Raw genomic sequence first — 12,193 nt, 5'->3', positions numbered from 1 at the left:
AAATATACTGACTTAAGCGATTCGAGGGACAGGAATGGCTTAATAGCTCTAACTGCAAAGCAGGCTGAGCTCAATTTAGGAATAATTGCATCTATATGGTTTTTCCAAGAAAAAGTGCTATCTAATGTCAATCTAAGAAACTTTACATTACTAGTATTTGCTATTTCTCTACTCTTATACATTACATGTAAGTCTATTAGGGAGCTTCTTTTGGTTACAAATTGCATGTCTGTGTTTTATCCTCATTCAGGGATAACAAATTTGTAGTAAACCAGTTTTTCGTATCTTGAAGAATTTTGTTAGCACAATTAGTAAAATCTGTTAGGTTGAGACTCTTAACAATTATACTAGTATCATCTGCATAAAGAATCATTTCAGCCTTATTATTACCTATCTTTGGTAAGTCATTCACATAAAGCAAGAAAAGCAGACTTAGTGCAGTCACTAGTGAACATGTTCTGTAAAAGGCAGGACATTCCTTGAGGAGCAGAGGGACTGCTGCATTCTCAGGATGGACTCTTCTGTTGAGAACTGAATAAATGCTTCTAGGCACTTGGTAACCAGACTCCAGTTCCGTCTGCAGCGGACAATTCCATCGAGGAACTCAGGATTGAGAATGGCTTTCTGAAGAATGAGTTGAGGAGCCTGAATAATGAAATGTCTCTGCTGTTACATCGCTCTAAAGGTAAGCGCACTGAACGTAGACTATGCCACCTCACCAATCACTGTTTGCTGGAGAATGTAGCAGAAACAGTCTCATGCGACAAACTATGCACTTGGTCATGTGCAGAGATAGCTGAAACCAAGAATGCTGCCGGCAAGCAGGCTGCTGGACCTGTTACACTCTACACTTGTGTGTAGGAGGTGCTTGGCTTGAATCTTGGCTGGGCCATGGACTGAGGTTCTCATGATTTTCCTCAGTCCTTCCAAGCAAATAGCAGGGTAATTCCTTGATTAGGCTGACATCCACACCAAGATTCAAACCAAGAGTGCCATGTACTAAAAGGATTAGGAAAATTTGTTGATTTCTTGCAGATAATAATAGTTTGCATCAGCAGTTGGCAACACTGCAGATTAACCAGAAAGAGGTGCTGCAGTCACTGAAGGAACGAGAGGAACGGGTAGCTGTATTGGAGAGGGAGCTACAAGACGTTAGACAGCAGACGGTTGCAGCCCAGGACCTGGCGCAGGGACTCCAGCTCGAGAATGCTCAGTATGCTACCAAGTATCTGCCGTTATTATGAGGTCTTGAGGGCACGTGGAACTGCATAATGAGAGGGCCCCCATTTTCTTCACTTCTGCCATGAGTACAGATGCCCCCACATTCTGAAGGGATATATTCCAGAAAGTATATCCATATCATGAAATTCCATAATGGAGACCCTGTCTGCACTTGATTCTAATGTTACAAGTGGAGAAAATATTTTGGATGACAGTTAAAATAGCAACATTCATTCTGACACATCAGAAATAATCATGGGCCCTCTTCCCATGCTTTTTTATGAGCACTGCTGGCACTCTGAGCATTTTAATAAGCGTAATATGCTCCACAGCCTTAACTGAGGTGAGGACTGCAGCCATGATACCAGCCATCCCTCGTGCATTAATGAGACATCCATATATGTGATCTGAATTTTTTGACAGATAATTTCTTAAAGAAGATTAATATTTGGCTGAGTTAATGCATTTCACGTTTAAAATATTTTAATATTTTTATCGGGTTTTCATAAGGACAAATTTGCGTTTCAGATCATGAATTTTGTTTTCATCTGTTTGTTTCCCCCATAAGGGCAAGATTTCATAACAAAAATGCCCATAACATGGAGGTGCATTTTGGATAGTTCTCTTTGATGTCATTTGGTCTTAAAATCTTTGTCTCAGATCCAAGTTTCATGTAACATAATGTATCTTATCTGAACTCATCAGATTTATCCTCCTGCTAAGAATTCCATTAAGAAAATATTGGCCCTGTTTTTAGACCTCATCATTCTTAAACAGCATGGGAATTGGATTAAGTGCTCTAACTGGGGTAAGGCTTGTAAGGTGCATGTGGGTTATAACAAGGCCTTAGTTACAGTGAATCACCCTCCCTCCATAGTGCAGCTGCAGCCACTGTCATGTATGTATTGCCCTCCTTCTCATGCACATCTCAGAGACCGGGTCTAAGAAAATGAATGGTACAAGTTACTGAGCCTGTCTGTGGGTCAATGAGGAGAGTTGGCCGTCCTACATGATGTGATGACTACACAGTGTTGCCAAATAGATTGGTGTGCAAGTAAGGATCTAGGTGTGTATTCAGGGGGTTCTTAGTTTAGAATTTAAACAAGGTCATCAGCTGTCCTGCCATCTGACACTGTATGATCTCCATTGTGACAGCATCCTTAAAGAGCTCGACAAAAGTTGCTGCTGTGACAGCATCAGATCTTGCATTGTTAAATTCCTTTTTCTTCTAACGTTTCCTCTTTCACCATGTCTTTCCTTCCCTGCTCACTTTCTCTCCCTCCCAGAAATGCTACAGCTCAGTGTGTGCTGTTGCTGTTCTGCAGGCTTCTGCAGGACTGCACGAGCTCCAGTGGCTACCAGAGCCAAGCCCTGCAGGAACTGCAGGACCAGCTTGCAGAGAAGGAGCAGCAGCTGGAAGCAGTACAGGCAGCCCACCGCAAGGAGCTGGCGGCACTGCAGGAGAGGTGAGCGACAGGTTCCTGCTTCTCTTCCTGCCCAGACATGCCTGGAAGCCTCAGGTTATTTACAGAGTTGTAGTTTAAACCAATGTCAGGTCTGGCATTCCAGTATGCAGACTGAAGCCAAGTGCTCACATCAAGAAGGTGAAAAATGTGGCAAGGTATCAGAAACTAAAGGCTATGGGAAGAAAGTAGAGATTCGAGATGTTTTGTCAGTCGGCCCCTGTATGACGGAGAAAACACTACAGTAAGATGGATTAACAGTGTTGTCTCTGCTAACCCTTGTGCCCTGCGATGGACCATTTAGTGCAATGATTGTTGCAGTATATTAAACCCACCAAGGGGAAACGTAACGTACCACATTTTAGTTAAGTCCAAGAATCTTGAGAGGACCCCTTTAGTCTGTAGCCATGATTTCCACCCATTGGCCATCATTCTCGCTGTTACCGCATCAGGCAAAAGAGCATCTGTTTCATGCATTTTTGCTCCTCACCTGGTGGAAAGAGGTAGGGTTGATTATACCAAACAGATATCACTTTGGAATGGTTAGCATTCTTAGTTCATATTCAGGAGATCCTTATTACAAGTTTTGAGCCAGAGATGAGCTTTCCTGACAGGTCCTTCTGTGGGTTTCCTCAGACCCTCCAGGCAGATGTCAGGACATTGTGTTGGACTGGGTTGCAGCACTGTTATTGCATGTCCTTTGTAATTAATTGTTGTCAGTGTGATGTTTAATGCTCTTATGGTGGTGATCATGAAAAGTATTGTCCTCAGGGACGTGATGCCGTGTATTCTTGTAGATACTAGTGCCTCAGAACTGCATGGACTCATTACCCAGAAGATCACAACATGAATCTTAACAACTGTAAAAACCTTAGATTTCATGCAATAAGATGGTTACATGGAAGATAAATGTTGTGTACTCAGGGTGTCCAGCCTGGAGGTGGAGCGAGCAGGTTTTGCTGACCAGCTCAGCCAGAGCAAGACGGCAGCTCGTGACATGCAGCAGCAGTGGGATCGAACTCGTGCAGAGCTGACCTACTCCCGCAGCGAGCTTGACCAGTACAGGGTCCGGGCACAGCGCATTCTGCAGGATAAAGAGCGACTTATAACAGAACTACGAGGACAAGGTTAGCTGAGTGGAAGTGTGTCTGGTTTTCATGTAGGCCAGGGAAGTTACTGTTCTCCCCAGGGATATTTATACTGATACTCTTTTCCCTCATATGAGTGCCATGCTATAATAGGCATCAGATTTAACATACAATGAAGGGCTGCACCGTAGCTCAGGTGGTTAGTCACTGGCTTCCCACAGCGGCAGCCTGGATTCCAGTTCGGGTCTGATCATATGGGATTTATGATGAACAAAGTGGTGCTTGAGCAGGTTTTCTCCAGATATTTCAGTTTCCCCTGCCAATCTTCATTCCACCAGTTGCTCTACAATCATCATCTATCATCTGGGGCTGGTACAATAGGCCAGTAGAGGCCGCAGCACCAAGATGACTCAAGTCTCACGCCACTAAGAATAATAAAAAATAATAATGACACAGATTAAATGTGTAGTAATTGAAATACACCCAGAAGTGAGCCACTGTATTGCACAGTTATTTGAGGTTCTCTGTGCTGTATGCTTAAAATGAACATATGGGAAGATCATGTCTGTCTGCCCATCCATGTGCACCTTCGGATGAAGAGCTGGTGGAAATTTGATATGAACATCATGCCATTAGAGAGCACCCCAGACTCATGGATTTTTGTGTCTTATAGTCAATAATAACACTATGGCTGTCATGCAGACTTGTGAGGTGGGAGTGACAGGAGCAGTTTCTACCTTACAATCTCGAAATGGTGTTATGATAATCTTAAAGAATATGCCGATTTTGTTACTTAGAAATTGAGATGCGAATAGTAAGCAGTAGTAACTACTGTTATGAATTTTCTGCCTAAGGAATGTGTGTACACTGCAGAGTTGGTGATGTGAATACATTGCAATGTCTGAGTTTACTGTGAAGAGAAGCTGTTGCAAAGAGCTGGGAATGCTCAAAATGTTGGGTTCAGTAGAATGCATATGAAAATTATGTGCACTTCAGTACATACTGAAGCCTTACGGTCTCGTCATTCTGTGGTTCTCATGAGTCTTGCCACATACACTGAAGCATTTCATAGGCAATAGAAAGCATGAGTTCTTCCAGACGTTCGTTTCCCCATTCTTTTACTGTTAAATATATAGTGCCTTGTAATATTTTGTTGTGTGTATTTTACAGGTTCAGCAGGGCGAAGCACCCCAGCAGATGACACAGTGGAGTTGGAGCTGGATCAGTTGCGACAAGAGCGGGAGCTTCTACGTGAAGAGATTGCACAAGTGTCGGCTAGACTTAAAGCGAGTCGGGATGAGCTTCAGGAGACGGAGTGTCGGTTGGAGAGCGGGCGGGAGCAAGCTGGCCAATCCCTGCAGTTACTGCAGGACAGCCTGCAGGAAGAACGCAGGAAGAGGCAGACAGCAGAGGAGGACTGCAGGGCACATGCTGAGGTGTGTCCAAAGGCATTTTCATGCCAGTTCTGCATTACTGAGTTGTGGGGGAAGAGCAGGTGCCACAGTGTGGCTTGTGTTTGCAGGTTGCAAGAGGGGAATAGCTGCGAACTTGATCGCAGGAAGTGTAATGCGCTTAGCAGTCTGGTAAACTTTCTGGGCTCTTCAGATTCTGTCTGTAATTTTGTGCTTGGATTTTTCCCATTCAGTCAAATTTTGCTAAGCACGTTCTGTATTCAGTATTAGAGGGGGTGGGTTTCCCCATGTACCGTGACTAACAGTCTGTTGTACGTCCCCCTTTAATTTCTACTGTCACCATACCCTACCGGTACTGGTGCTCGCTATCTCCCCTTTCTGCCAGCGAGGTCGACCCTCTTCTGGCAGTGGTACCCGATAACTTCCCCATCTACCGGAGGCATTGGAAACTACTTGGGCAGGAAACTTTTTGCCTAATTTTGCTCAGAGGTCTTCTAGAGACATGAGGATCTTTTACATGCCGTAAATCTACAACACGGGACCCACGGCTTAAAGTCCCTCCCGGATGAGTTGTTCCCTGAATTTTTCCACCCTTAAAAATTCCACGGCCTCTGCCGGGTTTGAACCCGCATACCTTGAGTCATGAGGTGGGAACGTTACCCCTAGACTACGGAGGCCGCTCTTGCTAAACACATAGAAAAGCTTTTAATTTTCTTCAGAAATCCAATGTGTGGAGCTGTACTTCTGCTGTCACATACATCTTTATGATGTGGTGCTCAATTAAGCACAAGGACAAATCTACCTCACATTTACCTTTTTACTTTCTTCTAAGAGTTCTTGTCTCTCATCTCATTCCTGTTTTTGTGACTGCAGATTTATCCCACCTGATTGATCCTTCAGTGATCACCGCTTTTTTTGAAGAGGCAGATGCATGAATTCATAAGAGAAAGCCAGCATCACATGTGAATTTGTCACTTCAGGAATTTCGCTCAGTGAGGGATGAATTGTTGAGGCAGAAGGCACAACTAGCATCAAGAGTACGAGAACGTGAGACTGAGCTCACCAAACTGAGAAGCCAGTTGTCCCAGCGCCCTTCCTCTCTGGCTGGTGATGAACTGGAGTCTCGTCTACATGCACTAACACAGACGTTAGTCGTAAAGCAGAGCTCACTGGAGACGGTGACCACTGAGAAGAATGCTCTCCGCCTGCAGCTTGAGAAGATCGAGGTGACTGAGTTATATCTTGATTGGTTGTTATAACTGTGTCTAGAATATGTTTGAGGGTGCACCATTAGATAGCGACATAGGTTGTTACTTCATCATTAGAAAATTGTTAGATTTATTTTCAACATATAATGGGAACAAGAATTGCCATACTGGATCACAGAGGACTTTTCTTCTCAGCAGTTACCTGTTCAAGGGGTGACATACTCACTTCTTCCTTCACAGTGCTTTCAGTGTGTAGACTATATAATGAAGGATGATAGGTTGATACGTGAACAGTGAACTTCAAAATATTTGGCAAGAAGCAGTTGTGAATGAATCAAGGTATTGTCCCAGCATTTTGCATGTGAGACTGAAGAGAACAGTAAAAAATATCGGTCAGAGTATTCGTAGCTAGTATCCCAGCTGAAATTCAAACCAAATACCTCATGAACAGAAGTGTAAAGCATTGCCACTACACTAGCCTGTTCGATCCCTCAGATGTGTTTTAGACAAAATAGGGCTGATGGCTGATATAGATGCAATTTAACTGTTTGATATCACTGCCAAGTAAGGGAGGCAGGTAGCTGTAGTCAGTGTGGTGATTATGGGCTGGATGATTAGAGAATCATGGTTTGATTCCTTGTGGGAGGCAGGGATTTGTCTCTTCTGTACAGCCCTTCAACTGGCTTTGGAATCCACCCAGTCTCCTGTCCAATGGATACTGGGCACTTTTCTTTATTACTGTTTTAATCAATAGATTTATCTTGTGGAGTTAACAGTTGATGAAAAGTGTCTCAGTCGGTTCACAGAATGTATTTTGGAGACTCACATTAAGAGAAGACCATAGACTGAGGGTGTTGGTAGCAGAGTATTGAGGGGAATGTGTGGACCTAATGGGGAGGAAGTAACAGGAGGCCGGAAGCAACATAATGAGGAGCTTCATAACTTGTATCTCTTGACACATATAATTAGAATGATCAAGTCAAGGAGGTTGAGGTTGGCAGGGCATATGACAATTGTGGGCTAGAAGCGCATATACACTTTGGGTGGGAAAACTTGAAAGAAAAAGACCACTAGAAAGACATGGACATGAATGGGAGGATGATATTAAAATGGAAATAGATTATGATAGGTTGTGAGAGTGTGACCTGGATTCATCTGGCTCATGATAGGGACCAGTGGCAGGCTGTTTTGAACATGGTAATGAACCATTTGGTTCTGTAGATAGTGTTAATTTCTCAGATCCATGGAGTTGGCTGTGTACAGAGGAGGCCAGAAGAAGACTGATACTCTTGTATGAAGAGCCTGTAACCGTGTGTTTCAGAACAAACATCGTGACACGCTGGCTTTGCTACATCAGATGCAGAGTGGGCTAGGAAATGTCAATGACACGGATGATGGTAAGCAGCGCCACTACAATCTGGCATCAGGATGTTGAACGGTTGAACATCTGAGCTTTGGGAGGAGTTTCCTCTAATGTAGTTACAAGCTGGAGTGAAATCCAAAGTTAGCAATGGCTGTGTACTGAGCATAATTTAATTTGCTCTTAATTGACAGTTGAATATGAGATCTCCAGACCTGCTGCATGGATTTTGGCTAAATCTGGTAACTTAAGCCATTAGAAGCGACCACAAATTCGTACTTTTTACTTTCTCATGTTTGTAATATATATTGTAACGTGTTTTGGTTACTGAAGACGCCGTTCAGATTGTTAATTGGTTTATCCAACAACCTACAAGTAACGGCTACAATTAATTATCACACAGTTGTGGGGTTTCACACTTTATAACCCTAATCGCAATAATCTGTTTACACTGTTGAGGGGTTTCACGATTTATAACCCTATTTGCAAATCAGTTCACTCTGCCTTCAGTAGTATACACGTGTCTACACAGTAGTCTACAAGTGTCCCTATATCACACATTTCCAATTACACAACTACACACATGTCCGGTTCTTCTTTCCACGAACGCTGCTATACCTCAACTCATAGGCTGCTGACTGGAGAACTGTCTTCGGCGCTGATACACTTTTACTCTCCGGGGATGGCTAAAAGTTAACTCGACTACAACTGAACTCGCCGACGGCCACATTACAACTAACTCATGCTTACTGCTTNTAAAAAGAATTGGTTTCAGGAGTGCTGTCTGTACGTGACTTCACTGGTGCCTGAACGTTTTAATGGATATTAATCATAATGTTGTATTTTAGCATCCTGTTGTGTGCACTAGAAGACATACACATCATGGATATTATTCATATTAGACATTTAAAAGTTCATTCATCATAGGTCAGTGGCCAGTGAATATGAATGTTGTAGCTCCAGAAATAGGGGCCCTCACTGGAGATCCCAAACACAAAATTACTGTTATCTTGAAAACAGCTCCTACAGTCTTGATTAAATTTCATTAATTTATGGAGACCATCTGCTTAAGGAAAACTGCATAGGTGTTGTCTTCAGGAAGATAATGGTACACCCTTTAATGAGAAAGTATATGCAATGTGTTTGAGCAGTAATTAATCTCCTAATGTCAGTAACAACAATTTGGCAGATGCATGAATTTTTGAGGTGGGAGTAATGCTGCTGAAGTACAGTAACTACAGTAAGTTAAGAAACGAAAGATGGCAGCTTGATTTCTGAGCATGTGTGCTTAGGTAGTCATTATTTCTTTTTATTCATTGCTCACTGTTGATGTCTGTGCCATGCATTGCCTTCTTATAGTGGCACATTTATGTGGCCCGGCTGGCTGAGAGGTGCATTTTTTCCAACATTAGTACCACAACCCACCCGAGCTGAAACATAGCTACCCACACAGTTACACCAGTACTCTGTCATGATAAGCATGTAATGTTTTGGCAGCCAAGGCCAGAGTTCCAAGCTTCCTGATGGAGTCTCCTTTTGATACGGGTGTCACACGCCGAGTGAAGCGTGCATACTCATCTCTTGATGCTGTCAGCATCCGCACAGGCGTGTTCCTGCGACGTTACCCACTGGCACGGATTCTTGTTCTCTGTTATATGGTAAGATTAACTCATTGCAGTCTATAGGAAGGGCATGCTTGCCCCTGCCGGGAATCAAACCCAGGCCATCCAGCCAGTCACTGTACTGACCAAAACTGTACTGACCAAACCATCTCAACCTCGCCATTGGATGGTGTGATGTTTAATGAATATTGAATTGGGAAAGATACAGAAGGAACCATTTGTGGTTGATTTTATTGGTACTATGCCTGGAGGGAGGAAAACTATGATGAACCTCAGCCTGAGTAGCCAGTCTGTGGTCTGAGATTTGAGCCTGGGACCTCCCAAATATGAGGTAGCCATTCTGTTTGGTTACTATGATGGTTTCCCCCCAGCATTAAAGTAATATAGGGTAGGTTATATCTCGTTTGGCCATCTCCGTGTTTTAAATCATGATCCAAGAGACAGATTTGGATGAAATATTATGCCATTGGAGATCAGTTACGTAAGCTGGGACCTTTTTAATATTTTAGAACCAGTAATAACAGCGTGGAAGATGCATGAAGTGTTGAGGTGAGAGTGACTCTAGAGCTACTGTAGTTAGTACAGTAAGAGACAGGAGCATCCAGAATGCTGGGGCGCGGGGAATGTGTATGGAAACTTCAGTTCTCTGGTTGTGTTCTCATGTGAAATAGGATGTGATTGTTTCAGGTGCTTCTCCATCTGTGGGTCATGGTGGTACTCTTCTCCTACACCCCTTCGGGGCATGTATGATAGCAGCTGCCATTATGATTGGTGAGTATCTGTTCTGAATACCTTACTTGTTCCTCGACTGCGGTCCTCTGAGAACCTTGGCCTTGTTTACGACACATATTCATTCTTCTCTGTTATTTATGTTTTGTGTCCTCTGTTTGCTTTCAGTTATCATAAATCACTCGCTACAGCTTCTCACTGTCCGCCCTGTGTGTCTGTATGTGTCCGTTGGTGCCAGTTGTCTGCTCCTCACCGACAGCCACGTAGATTGGTAGAAGGGGGCAACTGGTCTGCTTTTGCTAAAGACATGCAGAATCATTGCTGACTGCAGTGAGTATTTGTGTTTAGAGTGACAACACGAGAACTAGCAGCCGAGGATGGAATGGCAGCCTGTCATACGATTGGCACCTTCTGATGTCTGAGAAGGTTTGTCACACTAGAGTACACTGATATTCTTACTGGAGCAGAGATGTTGCTCAAGGTACAGTAAACTTGTTCCCCCACCCCATATGATAACAGTATTTTGTAATTTGCGATATATCTCCTTTCCGTCCCCTCCCCTCCTACAAATCACATAGCTTGTGGAGAAGCTGGAATTAACCCTTTTCTGCTACCAATAGGTATTTTAAATCTGGTTCTACAGGGTTGTTGGCAATGTTGTAATGATATTAGTGATGGGCAGACACAACACCTGATCAACTGGACTGCACATACACATGACTGGCCATTACTATCCTGGTACAGTCAGAAACATGTAGGTCACATCTGTGGTATATGTTACCTCTTGAGAATTATATTTAGGCTGTTAATGTATTTCAGAGATGTAAATGGATTCTCTATGTTCTGAAATTTGTATGACACCAGCCAACTTGGTATTGAATATAAAACGAGGCAATGAACAGGTCAGAGCTAAATGGGTCCAGTGCTGTCATTGTCATTTCCATGCCTTAGACTGAGGATGTGATTGTATTTGGCAGTCATGAAAGTCACATAAATGAAAGTGTGTATATTCTGAATAATAATAATTAGACTTCAGACAGAATGGGGCATGTGGTAGCATAGTTGGTTCAGCCACTATTCTACAAGCTGGAAGGTCACAGGTTCAAGTCCTGATCAGGTCATTGGATTTTTTTCAATTGACCTAATCCTTCCAGCCGCACCATGGCCCTGGGGTCAACTCAGCCTCTAACTGAAATGAGTAGCAGGAATCTTCTTGGAATATTCTTGGGGGTAAAGGGTGGCCGGCACGTAGGGCTGACAACCTTGCCGCCATCTATGAGCCAATTGTCTATAAAATGTGGGAACCTCAACATCTCAAAACGCTATGGGCCTCCACAGCCTGTTACAAGGATAGCTTTACAACCCCCCCCCCCCCCCTTTTTTTTGCTTGAGACAGAATTGTGGGTAGCACACCAGCTTTGTATCTCAAAGTTACTAGGTTCAGGTCTTATGCTTGGAGACTGGCTAATCTGACGGAATGTTTTTTGAGGTTCCCTCAGTCCGTCCAGTCAGACACAAAGACAGAACCTCAGACTGGGCCAAGACCACGTCCTTTCCAAATTCATTACTTGCTTATCATCCTACCTTCTGATACTATACAGTCTGACCTCCTGACAGCGTCATTAAATAAACACTGTTGCTTATTTGAAATGTCTCCAATCTTATTATTTTATCTAGTATAAACAATGATGGATTCTATATGTATGTACCTAGATCTCTGGAAGACACATTAAATGGATATGAATGACTGTCACTCCACTTCTCTCAAGTCTGCATTTCAAAGTTAACCCCTTTTCCTGTGCAGTTGAAATTGATTGTATTCCAATGATTCAGTGTAATGCTCACATGGGACATATGCAGCTGCAACATCAGTTCAGTAAAGTTGTTACTTTGGTGGAAGTGCCAATGAGATTTGAGTTTTTAGATCCTGTATAGTTTGGTAGATAATCTCCAGCATTTCAAAGGAACATTCCTGTCCCCATCTTCAGAGTTGCACCACATCATGAAGGCATGTAGGATCCTGGGAGTGAAGCCTCAGCACTAAATGAAGATGAGTTTTTAGCTTCAAGTTCTGGCTGCTTTATCTCTAT

The 12,193-nt window shown here is 43.2% G+C and overlaps 1 protein-coding gene across 4 annotated transcripts in view; it reads left to right on the top strand.

The window, feature by feature from the left end:
* LOC111866129 (golgin subfamily A member 5) overlaps positions 1–11,189 on the top strand; it is a 14,807-nt gene extending 3,618 nt beyond the window's left edge. For all 4 annotated transcript variants that reach the window (XM_033752124.1, XM_023854773.2, XM_023854772.2 and 1 more), the window contains exons 4-13: positions 550–685; positions 1,036–1,213; positions 2,547–2,687; positions 3,609–3,811; positions 4,943–5,208; positions 6,165–6,410; positions 7,714–7,789; positions 9,250–9,410; positions 10,062–10,145; positions 10,272–11,189. In XM_033752124.1, the coding sequence (XP_033608015.1) occupies positions 550–685; positions 1,036–1,213; positions 2,547–2,687; positions 3,609–3,811; positions 4,943–5,208; positions 6,165–6,410; positions 7,714–7,789; positions 9,250–9,410; positions 10,062–10,124 (1,470 nt within the window). In that variant the 3' untranslated portion in view covers positions 10,125–10,145; positions 10,272–11,189. The remainder of the gene's footprint in view (positions 1–549; positions 686–1,035; positions 1,214–2,546; positions 2,688–3,608; positions 3,812–4,942; positions 5,209–6,164; positions 6,411–7,713; positions 7,790–9,249; positions 9,411–10,061; positions 10,146–10,271) is intronic.
* The last annotated feature ends 1,004 nt before the right edge of the window (positions 11,190–12,193 follow it).

The sequence above is a fragment of the Cryptotermes secundus genome, unplaced genomic scaffold, assembly GCF_002891405.2.
Source record: "Cryptotermes secundus unplaced genomic scaffold, Csec_1.0 scaffold318, whole genome shotgun sequence".
In the NCBI taxonomy this organism is placed as follows: Eukaryota; Metazoa; Arthropoda; class Insecta; order Blattodea; family Kalotermitidae; genus Cryptotermes; species Cryptotermes secundus.
This window is presented reverse-complemented; position numbering and strand designations above follow the sequence as displayed.